Source organism: Bos grunniens, chromosome 26 (assembly GCF_055505025.1).
Source record: "Bos grunniens cultivar Pamir isolate PY7600 chromosome 26, Bosgru_T2T1.0, whole genome shotgun sequence".
In the NCBI taxonomy this organism is placed as follows: domain Eukaryota; kingdom Metazoa; phylum Chordata; class Mammalia; order Artiodactyla; family Bovidae; genus Bos; species Bos grunniens.
The window spans coordinates 16204461-16223162 of NC_141190.1; the positions used below are offsets into that span (position 1 = coordinate 16204461).

An 18702-nucleotide genomic window follows, 5' to 3' on the forward strand; every position below is an offset into this window, starting at 1 on the left:
TGAGGGATTCCTGCCCACAGTAGTAGATATAATGGTCTTCTGAGTTAAATTCACCCATTCTAGTCCATTTCAGTTCGCTGATTCCTAGAATGCCGACATTCACTCTTGCCATCTCTTCTTTGACCACTTCCAATTTGCCTTGATTCATGGACCTGACATTCCAGGTTCCTATGCAATATTGCTCTTTACAGCATCGGACCTTGCTTCTATCACCAGTCACATCCACAGCTGGGTATTCTTTTTGCTTTGGCTCCATCCCTTCATTCTTTCTGGAGTTATTTCTCCACTGATCTCCAGCAGCATATTGGGCACCTACTGACCTGGGGAGTTTCTCTTTCAGTATCCTATCATTTTGCCTTTTCATACTGTTCATGGGGTTTTCAAGGCAAGAATACTGAAGTGGTTTGCATTCCGTTCTCCAGTGGACCACATTCTGTCAGATCTCTCCACCATGACCCGCCCATCTTGGGTTGCCCCACAGGCATGGCTTAGTTTCATTGAGTTAGACAAGGCTGTGGTCCTAGTGTGATTAGATTGACTAGTTTTCTGTGAGTACGGTTTCAGTGTGTTTGCCCTCTGATGCCCTCTTGCAACACCTACCATCTTACTTGGGTTTCTCTTACCTTGGGCGTCGGGGTATCTCTTCACGGCTGCTCCAGCAAAGTGCAGCCATTGCTCCTTACCTTGGACGAGGGGTATTTCCTCACCGCTGCCCTTCCTGACTTTCAACGTGGGATAGCTCCTCTAGGCCCTCTTGTGCCGGCGCAGCCATGGCTCCTTGGACGTGGAGTTGGCCCTCCTGGCCACCGCCCCTGGCCTTGGGCGAGGGGTTGCTCCTCCCTGCCGCCGCCCCCCGCCTCGGGTGTGGGGGCGTGGGGTAGCTCCTCCTGCCCGCCGCCCCTGGCTTCGGGCTTGGGGGTAGGTCATCTCCTCCCGGCCGCGGCCCCTGACTTCGGACGCGGGGTAACTCCTCTCGTCGCCGCCCCTGACCTCGGACCCTGGGTATCTCCCCTCGGCCGCCACCCCCCACCCCCCGGCCTCGGATGCGGGGTAGCTCCTCTCAGCCGTTCCTGCACCGTCACAGTCTGGTACTCTCAGCTGCTGCCCCTGACCTCGGAAGTGGGGTAACTCCTCTTGGCCACCGCCCTTCGGGCATGGGGTCCTCCCGGCTTCTGCCCCTGACCTTGGACATGGGGTGGCTCCTCTCGGCCGGGCGCTTTAGCGCGCCCGTCGCAGCCGCCTGCGCTTTAGCGCGCCCGCACGCACTAGTAAAGTCATGCTCAAAATTCTCCAAGCCAGGCTTCAGCAATATGTGAATCGTGAACTTCCTGATGTTCAAGTTGGTTTTAGAAAAGGCAGAGGAACCAGAGATCAAATTGCCAACATCCGCTGGATCATGGAAAAAGCAAGAGAGTTCCAGAAAAACACCTATTTCTGCTTTATTGACTATGCCAAAGCCTTTGACTGTGTGGGTCACAATAAACTGTGGAAAATTCTGAAAGGGATGGGAATACCAGACCACCTGATCTGCCTCTTGAGAAATCTGTATGCAGGTCAGGAAGCAACAGTTAGAACTGGACATGGAACAACAGACTGGTTCCAAATAGGAAAAGGAGTTCGTCAAGGCTGTATATTGTCACCCTGCTTATTTAACTTATATGCAGAGTACATCATGAGAAACGCTGGACTGGAATAAACACAAGCTGGAATCAAGATTGCCAGGAGAAATATCAATAACCTCAGATATGCAGATGACACCACCCTTATGGCAGAAAGTGAAGAGGAACCCAAAAGCCTCTTGATGAAAGTGAAAGAGTTTAGCTCAACATTCAGAAAACGAAGATCATGGCATCTGGTCCCACCACTTTATGGGAAATAGATGGGGAAACAGTGGAAACAGTGTCAGACTTTATTTTTCTGGGCTCCAAAATCACTACAGATGGTGACTGCAGCCATGAAATTAGAAGACGCTTACTCCTTGGAAGGAAAGTTATGACCAACCTAGATAGCATATTGAAAAGCAGAGACATTACTTTGCCAACAAAGGTCCGTCTAGTCAAGGCTATGGTTTTTCCTGTGGTCATGTATGGATGTGAGAGTTGGACTGTGAAGAAGGCTGAGTGCCAAAGAATTGATGGTTTTGAACTGTGGTGTTGGAGAAGACTCTTGAGAGTCCCTTGGACTACAAGGAGATCCAACCAGTCCATTCTGAAGGAGATCAGCCCTGGGATTTCTTTGGAAGGAATGCTGCAAAAGCTGAAACTCCAGTACTTTGGCCACCTCATGGGAAGAGTTGACTCATTGGAAAAGACTCTGATGCTGGGAGGGTTTGGGGGCAAGAGGAGAAGGGGACGACAGAGGATAAGATGGCTGGATGGCATCACTGACTCGATGGACGTGAGTCTGAGTGAACTCCGGGAGTTGGTGATGGACAGGGAGGCCTGGCGTGCTGGATTCATGGGGTCGCAAAGAGTTGGACACGACTGAGCGACTGATCTGATCTAAAGAGGTATAATATCATATTGTATTTAAACGTATATGATATTTGAATTATGAAACTAATCTCACAGTAAACTAGGTAGATTTCTGAAAATGAAGGGTTTTCAATTGTCTGTAAAGCTAATCTTAAAATCTTTTAAAGTTTATTGTTTGCAAAAAGTCAATTTCATCATTCAAAAATGTCTACTTCCATGAAGTTCTAGAAGAGCTAAAACTAATAGAGAGAGCTAGAAACCAGAGCAGTGGTTTCTTCCAAGGATAGGCATTACCTGGAAAGGAGGTGAGGGAAAATTTCAGGGGAATGGAATTATCCGGTGTCTTGATAGTGTATGGTTGCTCAGGCGCCGGTGTTTATCAAAACTGACTACACTCAGCTCTACATCAGAAGGGGCCCAGGGGCCCCAGATGAGCAAGATAGTAAAGGGACCCTTTTCGAAAGGATAGGCATTTCAAGAACCTGAAAATCAACCTTTTCTTAGACCCACTCTGATTTATGCCAGCCATATCTTTATACGTGCCCTTTCAACACATAGCTGGGCTTTCTGCTTTGCATTATGACTACAATATTTAATCTTGATAAAGATGATATCTGATGACAAATAATAAAATATTTAAGACTGTTAAGTACATGTGCAGAAACTCTTGAGTCTTTAAAAACTCAAACCATTCTTTCCAAATAACTTTTCTCTTGCTTCTTTCTAAACTAATACATGCTCTGTGTTGACAGTGTCAAAATATCAGATCCTTTTAAAAAAGAAAGAAAAGAAAAATCACTTATAATTTCACCACCTGGTTAAAAATTGGGGGAGACAATTCATTTCCACATTTTTCTTTGTGAACATATACATGTTTGCATGTTTTCTTTAAAATGAAAGTCCTCTGTATGTTTTTTTCAACATGACTTTTATACATACTGAACATTTTGCAGCCAAGACGGTTCCCGACTGAGCGACTGAGTAGGAAAAGGAGTGAAGCCAGACTGAGGACTGCTGGGAAGGGACAAGAGACACAGGACTTTAGGCATCTCTCCATCACTGTGCCTCCCCTTGTCACGTCTGCCTCTGCAGAGGGATCTGTGCCTCCCGGGATGGGTACCTATGGTTCTGATTGTCAGAGGAGGAAAAAGCGGACTTTCTTTCATGGAATCCTGGCTGCACTGACCGCAGGAAGCAAAACGGAGCACATGCGTAGGGGGGATCCACTTGCCCACAGTGAGTTTGTAACCACCTCTGAAATACTTATACCCTTTGTGAGGGAGATATGAGTCACATGCTGTTATGGTCATCCGAAAGGTGATGTTTGTTTGTTTTAATCAGCCAACTGCTATCCTACTTCAGAAAAATTTTTTGCCACAAGCCAGCTTGTAGACCAAAAAAAAAAAAAAAGTGCTATAGTGACATCAAATGATAATGCTGGGCTTCCCTGGTGGCTCAGATGGTAAAGCAGCCACCTGCAATGCAATAATAATCCTAGCTACTATGTGTCTATAGTGCTGCCGTGTACCATGCACTGTTTCAAGAACTTTACCTACACGAAACCTTTCAGTATAAATTGTTCAAGGCCATCTGTTAGGGATAACTCCCTGCCAATCCAGTATACCTTTTTTCCTTTAAAAATGAAAGCTTATCCCCCCAAAATAAATAAATAAAATAAAATAAAATAAATGAAAGCTTATCAAATAACAGCAGAACTATTCTCTAACAGCTGCTTTTATTCTTATGTATTTTAGGGAAAGATAATATAGGTTAGTGCCATCTTCTGCCAGATGTCTACGGTTATCAACTACTTCCTGGATTTTTTCCTACTTTGTTCTCTGTAAATCTGTCTTTAGCTCTTCTTGCTTTAAAATAGATTGCCCATAGAGGGAGAAGGAGAGGGTGGGAGGAATTGGGAGAAGAGCACTGACATATATACACTACCATTGTTAAAACAGATAGCTAGCCGTAGCTGCTGTACAGCACAGGGAGCTAAGTTCAGTGCCCCGTGATGACCTAAAGGGGTGGGGTTGGGGGAGCGAGGTTGAAAGGGAGGGAGGCTTTAGAGGGAGGGGATACACGTATACATGGCAATTCATATTGTTGTACAGCAGAAATTAACACAACACTATAAAGCAATTATTTTGCAATAAAAAATAAAAATAAACTGCCTTGAAACTTGCATAACCTGTTAACTCTGTGTTCAGACCTCCAGCTCAGGTGACTCTGGACCCACTGTCCCCTCCCAGTCTATAACCCTGCCTGGGATTACTGTGCCTGGAAGGATCTCATTCGGCCTAGGCTGGGCTTGGACAAGACTTCCCTGATGGACAAGGGCCCCTGAATAGCCCCGCTGGTCAGTGTGGCTTCTAAAGTTTCCCTCAGCCCTTTGGTTTTTCACTTGACAATGAACGGGAAATTTTTTTCTTAGTGACTCCTTTCTCTCCAAAGAATATAAACATTCTGCCACAGACTTAGTGTTATCATGTTTCAATTGAGAAGGAACTTCAATTAAGAATCAGCTAACTCAAGGATTTCCTGTTATTGATAGTAGTGCTGAGTTAATACAAACTTGCTTTTTATTTTATAACCATCTTATTTCCTAAACAAACTCTTTTCTGCAAGTAAAGAAATAGAAAGAGAACCCCTCAAAATGCAAGCTGGAGGACAATCTCAGAATTTAACCCTGAAATTTGTATTAATATTAAAAATGGTTATACACTGCAGTATACAAAAAGACCACAAGGTGGCACGATTTCCCAGATTAAAACTGACCTTCCCGGTTCTAAATACTTAAGTTTTTCTACTTTACTGGGTGAGATTTCAATTTTATTTATTTTATTTTGCCGGTTGAAAAATGGAAAGAGCAACAATTCAGTAACCCCTGTATCTGTAACAGCAATGGAAATTTCCCAGTTATTTCATCATATTTTAAAGCAAAATCTACTCTTTTTCTTTTTATAAAATAACAATTTCAGAGAATTTGGAAAACATAGAAGCACAATATTTATGCCTCAGGACAATTTGTATATAAAACCTAGTAAATTGCTTTTTCCGGTAAGAGTAACTTATATTTGTAAATATTTCCCAAGAATATTATTGAGTACATAATAAATTATTTACAGTATACATGGATCATTATTATTCTAAAGAAATTGTTTCTTATTGGGTAAATGTTGGATATATAAGGATGTTTCCTGTATAGGTGTTTGTAAATCTCTGATTTGCTTCTTAGGATACATTTCTATAAGTCTAAAAGTGTGAACATTTTCTAGACTTTTGATAAATATTGTCTAGGAATGATTTGCTTGTTTTTACCCATTTACCTGGTCTTTTCCAATGGTGCAGTGTTAAAGAATCCACCTACCAATGCAAAAGATGCCAGAGATGTGGGTTTGATCTTTAGGTTGGGAAGATCCCCTAGAGAAGGAAATGGCAATCCACTCTAGTATTCTTGCCTGGAAAATCCCATGGACATAGAGGAGGCTGGTGGGTTACAGTCCTTAGTCCTTAGGGCTGCAAAAGAGTCAGACAGGACTTAATTATCTAGCACCGTGTGTGTGTGTGTGTGTGTGTGTGTCTGTGTGCATGCACGCGCGCATGTGCGTGTGTTAATTTACTCAATTAATTTTGTTAAATCTGCAGAGGAAAGCAATTTTCCCAAAGATGAGGGCAGAAGCCAGACTCAACAAAAAAAAAGGCAGCCTACTAAGCGGGAGAAAATATCTGCAAATTATATATCTGGTAAGTGGTTAATATTCAGTTCAGTTCAGTTCAGTCTCTTAGTCATGTCCGACTCTTTGTGACCCCATGAATCCCAGCACGCCAGGCCTCCCTGTCCATCACCAACTCCTGGAGTTCACTCAAACTCATGTCCATCGAGTTGGTGATGCCATCCAGCCATCTCATACTCTGTTGTCCCCTTCTCCTCCTGCCCCCAATCCCTCCCAGCATCAGAGTTTTTTCCAATGAGTCAACTCTTCATATGAGGTGGCCAAAGTACTGGAGTTTCAGCTTCAGCATCTTTCCTTCCAACGAACACCCAGGACCAATCTCCTTTAGAATGGACTGGTTGGATCTCCTTGCAGTCCAAGGCACTCTCAAGAGTCTTTTCCAACACCACACTTCGAAAACATCAATTCTTCGGCACTCAGCTTTCTTCACAGTCCAACTCTCACATCCATACATGACCACTGGAAAAACCAAAGCCTTGACTAGATGGACCTTTGTTGGCAAAGTAATGTCTCTGCTTTTGAATATGCTGTCTAGGTTGGTCAGAAATTTCCTTCCAAGGAGTAAGCATCTTTTAATTTCATGGCTGCAGTCACCATCTGCAGTGATTTTGGAGCCCCAAAAAATAAAGTCTGACACTGTTTCCACTGTTTCCCCATCTATTTCCCATGAAGTGATGGGACCAGATGCCATGATCTTCGTTTTCTGAATGTTGAGCTTTAAGTCAACTTTTTCACTCTCCTCTTTCACTTTCATCAAGAGGCTTTTTAGTTCCTCTTCACTTTCTGCCATATGGGTGGTGTCATCTGCATATCTGAGGTTATTGATATTTCTCCCGGCAATCTTGATTCCAGCATGTGCTTCTTCCAGTCCAGCATTTCTCATGATGTACTCTGCATATAAGTTAAATAAACAGGGTGACAATATACAGCCTTGACGAACTCCTTTTCCTATTTGGAACCAGTCTGTTGTTCCATGTCCAGTTCTAACTGTTGCTTCCTGACCTGCATACAGTTTTCTCAAGAGGCAGGTCAGGTGGTCTGGTATTCCCATCTCTTTCAGAATTTTCCATAATTTATTGTGATCCACACAGTCAAAGGCTTTGGCATAGTCAATAAAGCAGAAACAGATGTTTTTCTGGAACTTTCTTGCTTTTTCCATGATCCAGCAGATGTTGGCAATTTGATCTTTGGTTCCTCTGCCTTTTCTAGTGGTTAATATTAAAAATACACAAATATTTAATTTATATTATATAAATATTATATATATTAATATTTAATTTAATATATAAATAGCAAATATATATGTTGCTATCATACAACTTGATAGCAAAAAACCCAAACAATGCAATTAAAAGTGGGCAGAGGATCTGAAGAAACATTTTGCCGAAGAAGACATACAGATGACCAACAGACACATGGAAAGATGTTCTATATCACTAATCATCAGGGAACTACAGATCAAAACCGTGAGGTATCACTTCACACGCCTGTTAGAATGGCTACAATCAGAAAGTCAACAGCAACAGGCACTGATGAGGACGTGGAGAGAAGGGAACCCTGGTGCATCCCTGGTGGGGATGTAAATTGGTGCAGCCATTAAGGAAAACAGTTTGGAGGCTCCTCAAAAATTTAAAAACAGAACTACCTCACAATCCAGCAATTATACTTCTTGGTATTTATCTTCAGAAAATGAATTCACTAACTTGCAAAAATAGATGCATGACTATGTTTGCTGCAGCATAAATTATAATGGCCAAGATACAGGAAAAACCTGAGTGTCCATTGAAGGATGATTAGATAAAGAAAATGTAGTCTATGCATGCAATGGATTACTATTTGGCCATAATAAAGATTGAAATCTTGGCATTAGCAGCAACATGGATGAAACTTGAGGGTATGATGCTAAGCGAAATAAGTCAGAGAAAGACAAATTCTATATAATGTCATTTACAAGTGGAATTAAAAAATAACCCAACAACCCCCAAAAAACTAAGATCCTAGATATAGAAAACAGACTGGTGGTTATCAGAGGTGGGGGTTTAGAGAGAGCAAAATGTGAGGAGTCAAATGGTATAAACTTAAAGTTAAAAAAGAAATGTCATGGAGATGTAGTTATTGTATAGCACGTTGACTATACTCAGTAGTACTGAGAGTAAGTCTTAAAAGTTTTCATCATGAGGAAAGAAATTCTGTAACTATGTATAAAGATGGATGTCAGCTAGACTTATTGTGGTGAGCATTCTGCAATATATACAAATATCAAATCGTTATATTGTACACAGGAAACTAATATGTTGTATGTCAATTATGCTTAAAAATATAGAAACATAATTTCTTTTTTTTACTGAGGTGAAAGTTAGCAACAGGGAATTGTACATATATTAAAACTGTACAATGTGCTGAGTTTTGACCAGTGCTAACACCTATGTATTAGCCATCTGATCAAAATACAGAACATTATCGTTACCCCGTAAGTCCCATTATGTCCGATCCAGTCAATCAAGGTCCATAATTGTCCTAAGAAAATACTTTTCTGATTTCTGTAACTACAATTTTTCCCTTCCCTGCAATTTGTATACATGAAATAACATAATCTTCCAGTTTCACAGCAGCAGTTCCCGTAATTTCTGCTATGGAGAAGAATGATACCTGAGCTCTGCCTGCCCTGCATCAGGCTCTTACTCACCAGGAGGCAGTGTTCTTCTGCCCTGATTTATCTCAGGGTCAGGTACCAGGTGACCAGGGGCAATGTCCCTATGCCCTGATTATCTCAGGGTCAGGTACCAGGTGACCAGGGGCACTATACCTATACCCTGGAGCCTGCTGAAATTATTCAAACAGTTAATCTTAAACTTCCTAATCCTACCTATTCTGCCTCACCCATTTCTTCCCACGAAAACCAGAATAAAGGCTTCTGCCCATGCTTTCCCTTGCCTTGTTTCAGCTATGAGCAACAATTTCTTCCTTCACGAAGAAAGGAAGCCTGTCTGTGTGTATTACCACACCTGATTAAAACAAATCCCAGATATATTTTAACATAAGTAGTTTTTACAAAAAAATTCAGATTTTCTACATATAAATTCATCCCTTTGGTGAACATGGAAGTTTTTATCTCTTCATTTTCAGTATTCTTGTCTGTTTTCTCTATTTTTTTCCCCTTCCATATCTCACTCACTAAGACCACTACTTAATGTTGAATAGAAGCAATGAGAGCTTGCTTTGTTGTTCATAGAGTGGTGAAACGTTTTCATGTTTCACCCACAGAGATAGTGCTAACTCAGACTCTATTGAGGTACTTTATCAACAGAGGAACTTTCCCTCTATTCCAGTTTTTCCTCAGGGTTTTTCCATAATGAATGGGAAATTATTTTCTTCCAAATTTCCCCAAACCTATTGAGATGAATTTTTTGTTTTGTCTTTTTTATTTAGTTAACAAAAGTGAACTTAAATTTTGTATTTTTTAAGGTGAACTTGCATTCCTGTTGATAAACACCACTTGGTCATTATGCTTGTTGCTGAATCAATATATTTTAAGACACGACAGTGACTGGTGTGTGATTATGTTTCTGAGTGATGTCTGCTGGCTTTGGTGCCAGGATAACGATCAGTTTCCATAAGACATCAGAAAATTTTCTTCCTTCAACTTGAATTCATGAAGAAGCCATCTGAACTCAAAACTAACTTCATGGGGTTAGTTTTGATTATCAAACCAATTTCTCTGACCAACGTGACTTTTTTGATTTTTCTATTTGGTCCCGTGTCATTTGTGTGAAGTTTGATACTCCGGGCATACTGGGGCCTGTCCTCAGATGAAGAGTTTCATCTTCTCAACACTCCCTTCTAGGATCTCTTTGACCTGGGTGTCTCTCTAAATGCATTCTGAAATTGTTTTCTTATGAAAAAACTGCCCAGCCTGAATCATTGTTATCCACATGAAGGTGAGATAGATTAGCTGGTCCACCTTTGCAAAAGAGAGCAGTTCTCCCATCGCATCACTGAAAGGACATAAAAGGGCCCCTCTTGCTCAACAGCACCGCCGCTGTTCCCATTACTCATGGGAACAAGTTTGGGCAGCAGGCTGATCCCTAGTCAAAGGCTCTGCTCATGTCGGAAGCTGCCCAGCATCACGTAGGCAGTTTCCAGTGTTGGACTCAGGTACCGATGGGAGCTTGAGACTCGGTGGGGGTCGGATAGTGTGCGATTCTCCAGCCCCACGACCTGGCCGACACCAAGGATCTGTGACACAGCTCCCCTGAAGACACCGACAGCCGCTCTGCCCTGAGAGTCTGCAGTTCTGGACCAGATGAGGATCAGTACAGCCTGCTCTGTTGTTTGTAGGGCGGGACTAGCCTGAGCATGAGACTCAAGGCACTCTGCCTAAACACTTGGGCCTGCGGTTGTGCTCTCTGCTTCCACACCCTTCCACATGCCAGCCCTGGGGATACAGCTGAGCCTGCGTCAGCCCCACTGCTGGGCAGAGCTGCCTCCACACCTTGTCCACCAACACCAAGGCCCCCTAGACCAGCTTTGGGGCAATATCCCACTGAGGACATCAGGACATTGTTGTGAGAGAGTGTGTGTGTGTGTGTGTGTGTGTGCGTGCGCGTGTGTGTCAGAGAGAGTATATGCGTGTGTGTGTGTGCACATGCAGTAAGTCACTTTAGTTGTGTTTGACTCTGTGCGACCCTATAGACTGTAGCCTGCCAAGCTCCTCTATCCATGGGATTCTCTAGGCTGGAATACTGGAGTGGGTTGCCATGCGCTCCTCCAGGGGATCTTCCCAACCCAGGGATCAAACCCATGCCTCTTGTCTCCTGCATGAGCAGGCAGGTTCTTTACCACTAGTGTCATCTAGAAAGCTGTAAGCGAAGTCTAAAGACACTGTTTTGAAGAGGGAGTTATACTGGGATAAGTCCATCTTTCCCCTGAAGAGCCTGAGGGTCCCAGTGGCCACCAGGACTCACCAGGATTAGGGCAAAGGCCAGGAGTGATCACCTGAGGCTACCTCCCTCTTCACTGAACATCTATAATCAGTGCAGCATCTTCCAGAGTGCCACACAGCCAGAGGGCACTGGACACAGATGGGTCCTGCCCTGTTGGACTCCCACTCCACAGGGAGCCCTGTTGCCCTCCCTACCTGATCACCACACACTAGCCATTTAAAGATTCAACAGTAATCCACTGAGACCACAAAGTAATTTTTAGCTCTTTCTTGTAACACTGGTGGATAGAAACATTAACAGAGAAGAGCATTATTTTAAAATTTCAAATGTCTTTGTGGATTAAACTGTAGTGTTTAAACAAAGAAATATCTACTGCTTGTTGTCTCTAGATGTATGAAGTAATGTAATGTATAATGCAATAATATTTTATATTGAATCAATCCTGAAACATTAATATCAAGATGAAAGAAAGCAAAACCACTTGCCAAAAATGAGTTATGTATTTTAAAAATAAATACATACATAGTTCCACAATAGTTTGAGGAAGATAGGAAACTCGGTGACATAGATGTCTTACTGGTACATTAGGATTTTTACGACAAGTGTCGTGATGGAAGCCACAGGTAAAACACTTCAAATTTCAGAATGGAGTTGTCCAGGGAAAAATGCCAGGACTTGATGGACAAAAAGGTGGACAAAGCCCCCTTGACAGGGTTCGATTCACAGGGATATATGCAGGCTTCCTGGACCGGACATGAACATCCTCTTGCCAGGAGCTCCCTGCTAGACTCCCAGGAAACATGGGTTGGAAACGGAGCTGCAGGGAGAGCTCAGCCTGGCACATGGCGAGGCGGGGGTCTGAGGAGAAGGAGGCAGCACCCTTGCACGGGGGTTGGGGAGCAAGTAGTCCTTTCCAAATCTCCTTAGGGCTCAACAGACGTCTGAGGAACCACTTCTAGAAGTTCATGTTTCACCACAGGGATTTTCTTTGTCTCAGGTCTTTAATCTCTTCTCTGTAGATGATGACGTTTCATTCAGTTCCCTCTCAAACTATCATGAGGTTTTGGTTCCACAGACAGAGTTCTGTGTGAAGAAGAAATGGTTCCTGACAGCTTTTTTTTTTTTTTTTTTTTGAGACCTTTGTTTTCTGTAGGTCTTAAAAAAAATATTTATTTATTTTTGGCTGTGCTGGGTCTTTGTTGCTGAACGGGCTTTTCTTTAGTTGTGGCGAGCAGGGGCCACTCTCTAGTCGCAGTGCTCAGGCTTCTCATTGTAGGGGCTTCTCTTGTTGCGGAGCACAGGCTCTAGGGCATGCGGCCTCAGTAATTGTTGCTCCCGGGCTCTAGAGAACAGGCTTAATTGCGGTGCACAGGCTTAGTTGCTCCTTTGCACGTGGGATCTTCCTGGATCAGGGATCAAACTAGTGTCTCCTGCATTGGCAGGTGGATTCTTTACCACTGAGCCACCAGGGAAGCCCTTCTGTAGGCCCTTAGCTCATCATTCTCACCCTTTACCAGGTCATCTCCTTCAAAACTTCCCACTTGTTGCCACTAAGGACCATCTTCTACAGCAGGTCAGTCTGAGATGCTCTTCTTGTTTCTGTTGACAAGACTCAGTCACTTCATTTCCTCCCTCCTTTGGATGTTGATCAGCCCATTTGATTGAGAGTATTTCAGTCTGGACAGCTTCGTGATGATCTGTCAGGTGGGCAATTTCTTTTCTTTTTCGGCTGTGTGGGTGTAGGATGAATTATTCCTGCTATTTTAAATGTCTGAATATACATGTGACTTTGGAGCATCCTGCTGTGTCAACCTGGATTCTTCCAGGTGGGCAACATCCTCTCCATCCTCTGACTCCAGGTTATCACCTACGTCCACTTCCTCCAGGGAAGTGGTCAGGGCTTTGATCCTGAGTCAGCATCCTGCAGGGACATGCCTGGACTCTACACTCAGGCCCAAGAGCTCACAGTGGTGACCCTGACCCAGTCGCCAACAGTACTTTTAATTGTGGTTTAGCCTCTTCCACTTCGTATGATGTTATTTGTTCCATCTCCCAGAGGCTGGATCTTTTGTTGTTGTTGCAGGAACAGAATCAACTGTTCTCGGTCTGAAAATTGAGGATTTCCCCCCTCTCCCTGTGTTTTACTACAATGCATATGATGTTCCTTATCGTAGAGTTAAAGCTATCCAGGTTCCAAGATATTTCTGCATTTGCATCCTCTTCCCTCACAGAAGGAAACATCAAATATTTTGCTACAACCGCTCATGCTGAAGGGCTACTGGCAGATTCCTTGTCTCTGTAGAGAAAGTCATTCTTCAACTACCTGGAAAATTCTGCCTAAAATGAAGTGAGCTGTGAACACCTGAACTGTCATAGTGCACTCCACCATCTCCCAGTGACATCCAGGGACAGCGAGACTGTGTGTCTCACTGTCCATGGGTTCTGCCAGAAAACTGTTTAGCATTTGCTACAATTGCTACAATTACAGCCCCTTGCCAGGATGTGGTTCCTCCATACTGGCTCCTGAAGCAGAGGCCCCTACAGCTGCTCCCATGGCCTGCTGGACCACTGCACACTGTGGGGATAACTGAGCTGGTTTCTGTCCAGTGTCACTCCTGAGACAGGTAACTGGCTTGAACCATGCCTGCAGAGGGCTGATGAGCAGCATCACAGCAATAAAAAAAATGCACACGCCTTCCACCCCACCTCTGGTGTTTCCTTTCCTTGACTTAAACTGTTCCCTCTGCAGCCCCAGCAGGTCCATCCAACCCTCGGGGCCTACTGTACTCTCAGCCTGGGAAGATCCTCCTCCCATTGCCAGTGTGGGGTCACACCCTTCCTTTAACAATTGTGTTCACTTGCCCCTGTGTTCAGTGCCCAGGGCAGGGCCTGACCAGGATGAAGAGCCCAGAGCTCTGGGCATGTTTGTGAGAGAAATACATGAATAAGCATTTGAATGAATGGAGGGAGGAGAAAGTTATGCTATGCCAACTCTGGAGATTCACACATCATGTTCTGCTGACTCCTCAGGCAGTTAAAACTGGTCGACATAGAATGGAGAGTGATGTAATTAAAAATCTTGAACAAATGCTAATGACAGATGAACATATAACACAGGGGCATCTGAGGTGGCACTAGTGGTAAAGTATCCACCTGCCAAAGCAGAAGATGCAAGGGTTTGATCAAGGGTCGGGAAGATCCTCTGGCGTGAGAAATGACACCACACTCCAGTATTCTTGCCTGGAGAGTGCCATGCGTGGAGGAGTCTGGTGGGCTACCGTCCGTGGGGCTGCAAAGAGTCAGACATGACTGAGGACATATAACATTAATAAAAATTCACCATGTTGGACTATAAGAGATCCTCAACTTGAAAAAAGTTAAAGAGCATAATGAAGATCATTTCCTGTAATTCCACTTCAGGATAATTTAAAACAAAGTGTAAAGCAGAGAAAACAACTGCTTGGAAATTTCAGAACTCTCCTAAATAATATTTTTGAATCTTTAAAATAAACAATATTGCATACTACTTTAAAAACACTAACAACAGATACACTAACGATATGTAGAATAGAGATTATTCAGTGAAGAAAATTCAAGGGCTCCCCTGGTGGTTAAGAATTTGCCTTCCAATGCAGGGGCGCAGGTTCCACTTGTGGTTGGGGAACTAAGATTCCACAGGCTGCCAGGAAACTAAGCCTGCGCACCACAAGTAGAGAAGCCAGCCTGCCACAAGGAGGACCCAGCACCGCCCATTAACTAAAGGGCTTCCCTGGTGGCTCAGATGGTAAAGAATCTGCCTGCAATGCAGGAGACCTGAGCACCACAAGCAGAGAAGCTCACCTGCCACAACAAAGACCCAGCATAACCAAAATAAAAGCAAAACAGAATAAACAAAAAAAAGAAAAGCCATGCCATTTATTACTTAAAACTTAGTACAAGCATGTCGCAAGGAAACAAACAATAATGTAGCTTAAAAAAGTTAGAAACTGAAAAGGAAATACAAAGAAAACACAGCAGTAAAGAAGTTTTAGCATAATGGGTTTTAGCTCTGAAAATCAGAACACTTGATACAAAAATATAACAGCTGCTTACAGAGTGACTATTTTCCTTTTCTCTGAGGATGCCCAATGAACTCCATGGACTCTTGTCGAAACTTCCCTCAAAAACAGCTTAAAATCCTATTGGAAAGTACAGGCTCCTATACTAGTGGACATAACAAAAGAAACAGACTCACAGATAGAACAGACGAGTGGTTACCAGTGAGGAGAGGGAAGGGAGGGAGCGGTAATAAGAGGGTGTGGGGTTAAGAGGCACAAACTACGATGTATCAAATAAGCTACAAGGACGTGTTGTACAACCCAGGGGATATAGCCAATTTTTATAACTATAAATGAAGTATAGCCTTGAAAAGCTGCACATCACTATATAGTACATCAACTATACTTCAATAAAAAGACAAATATGATGATCTTATGAATGTCTTTGTACAACCATTACTGTTAGTGATGTAGTAATGGACAGGATTCCAGTCACATGTAGCTTCACGACCACTAAATGTTATTTGAGATGGTTCTGGGCTATGAGCTGTTCAATGAAGTCTTTGTCTTCCATCTTCCACTGAATCCACACCTTTTATTCTATCTAAAGTCTCCCTTTCTTGTGGTGTGTACTTCATTCCATCATGTCTGACAATGACAGAATGAAGAAAGCAACCAAAGCCCCTGTACCTGGAGGTGACTGAGAGGTGGGGGAGGTCAAGTTTTCTCAAGGCTTGACCCCTCAGTTTTCTGAGACTGCCTTTCCTTAGTACCTGAGCAAGTTTCACCTTGGTAGTGATGGAGAGGGACAAATTCCTATCTTTTATGTCTTCTCTTGAGACACCATGATCCTTTGATCTTTGCATCAAATGAGGAGCATCTATTTAGTGTGAGCTTGTTATTCTGTGAACACCCACTGGGGTATGCATTCGGAGAAACTAATGTTTATGGGCTTTGGTGTTTCATTTTCCTAAAATTGTTCTTGAGGCAGCTGTGGTATAAACCACGGTGTACCACAATGGGCATTAGAGGACTATTAGTTCAAATACCAGTTCAGTTCAGTTCAGTCGCTCAGTCGTCTCCGATTCTTTGCTACCCCATGAACCGCAGCACGCCAGGCCTCCCTGTCCATCACCAACACCCGGAGTCCACCTAAACCCATGTTCATTGAGTCGGTGATACCATCCAACCATCTCATCCTCTGTCGTCCTCTTCTCCTCCTGCCCTCAGTCTCTCCCAACATCAGGGTCTTTTCCAATGAGTCAATGCTTCGCATGAGGTGGCCAAAGTATTGGAGTTTCAGCTTCAACATCAGTCCTTCCAATGAACACCCAGGACTGATTTCCTTTAGGATGGACTGGTTGAATCTCCTTGCAGTACAAGGAACTCTCAAGAGTCTTCTCCAACACCACAGTTCAAAAGCACCCATTCTTTGGCACTCAGCTTTCTTTATAGTCCAACTCTCACATCCATACATGACTATTGGAAAAACCATAGCCTTGACTAGACGGACCTTTGTTGGCAAAATGAGGTCTCTGCTTTTTAATATGCTGTCTAGGTTGGTCATAGCTTTTCTTCCAAGGAGTAACTGTCTTTTAATTTCATGGCCTCAGTCACCATCTGCAGTGATTTTGGAGCCCAAGAAAATAAAGATTAAAAGATTAAAACTGGTTCAAATAACAGCTTTGTCATTTATTAGCTGTGGGACACTGGACACACCTTGTGTTCTCTATGAATAATTTCCCTTTCCCCATTTGAAAAAGAAAAATTAAAAATTTTTTCTTCTAGTGATATTTTTGAGGGGAGGGGGAGGATAATTTAATGGTTGCTGCTGCTGCTGCTGCTAAGTCACTTCAGTCGTGTCTGACTCTGTGCGACCCCATAGACAGTAGCCCACCAGGCTCCACCGTCCCTGGGATTCTCCAGGCAAGAGTACTGGAGTGGGTTGCCATTGCCTTCTCCAATTTAATGGTAAAATATGTAAATTTTCTTTTAGCTAAGAACTTGATACATGTTTAGACCTTCAAGATGTATGAGTTATATTACCTGGTTTACGTTTAAGAAGCTATAATGTTAGTATGGTACAGTAAAATATTTCAAAAGGCTTTCATTTTCAAGGACAAATATATTAGTATCTGATAAAGCATTAAAGGATAAGCATTTTGTAATATACAACATTTGCCCTCAAAGTCATAAATTCTCAACTGGTTACCAGTCAGAGAATCCAGAATGTTGAGCAACTTTTTGATTAAATCATTTATTAGTTCACTAGTCATCAACCTCCTGGAGTGTTTAAAGAAAACTCACCAGGTTGTTCCACCCCCGACTTGTTAAACTGGAATGCTCAGATGGGTCATTAAAAAAAAAACGGCAAGAACAAAACAAACAGCACCATATTTTAACCTTTATCGCAGGGCTAAAGTCCCTTCAAAAGAGAGATTAAAGTAGACCTAGCTGACTGTTCACTTTCTGAGTTAGAGGCACAGGTTGAATTAGCAGGGACTGTTATAAAAGCTTTAGGTTTCAGGCTCACAGTCTTCTGAGTAAGAAGAGAAGGCACCAATGGATCTGGCTGTGGTCCTGGTGCTCTGTCTCTCCTGTCTGCTTCTCCTCTCACTCTGGAAACAGAGCTCTGGGAAAGGGAAGCTACCGCCGGGCCCCACTCCTCTCCCGATTCTTGGAAATATCCTACAGTTAGATGTTAAGAACATTGGCAAATCCTTAAGCAATGTAAGTAGGTTTTATGTTCCTCCAGTGGTTTGCAAAGGGTAAGTAAGTGAACATCTGCTTTAAAAAATATATATTAAAATACATTACAATATCTTAAAATTACTAAAATATGTCATTTTAAAGCAAATACTCCAGTGGAATATTACTTTTTGTCTGTCACTGTCAAGAAGAGTGGAAAGCATTTCTTGAGTAGAGAAACATTTAGGTCTCTGTATAACTGAATCAAAATGATAACGTGGCAAAAGATTGGAGTATTGCTTCTCTTCTTTGTTTCACCACATTTGCTATGATTTTTGGCTGAAGATAAATGATAAGGGAAGTGTTTTGTGATTAGCGATGTCATCAAGAAGTCATCAATTATATAAACTGCACGTTTTGTTCAGAATAACCATGAAAATTTAACTTCTGTGAAGAAGTGAACTATGCCTGATGTTAAGGAAATAGCTTGGGATCAGGACAAATATGAGTGAATGAAAGGAAAAAGTCATTATTCAGAGCCAGCTGGGGTGGTAACAAAATCCTTTTGGATTCTGCACAAAGCTGCTTTCTTCAAGACATGATGCTAGATGAAAGTAATTGTTCTTTCATGAGCTGCTGCGTGTCCTGGCACTGACTCTGTGATGCTTGCTTGCTTCCTGTCAGTAATAGCAGCGGATCTTAAATTGGGCTGGGCATTTGAATCACTGAGGGTGGTTTTTAAAAATGTAGATTTCTAGTATTTATTACAGCTGAGTCAGAATTCCCATGGGATGAGCTTTACAAGTGCTCTAGAAGCAGTCAGTTG

At 42.8% G+C, this 18702-nt stretch overlaps 1 protein-coding gene across 1 annotated transcript in view; it reads left to right on the forward strand.

Moving 5' to 3' along the window:
* The first annotated feature begins 17724 nt into the window (after positions 1-17724).
* LOC147344084 (cytochrome P450 2C18-like) overlaps positions 17725-18702 on the forward strand; it is a 41367-nt gene continuing 40389 nt past the window's right edge. The window contains exon 1 of the mRNA XM_086378786.1: positions 17725-17918. Coding sequence (XP_086234912.1) covers positions 17751-17918 — 168 coding nt within the window. The 5' untranslated portion in view covers positions 17725-17750. The remainder of the gene's footprint in view (positions 17919-18702) is intronic.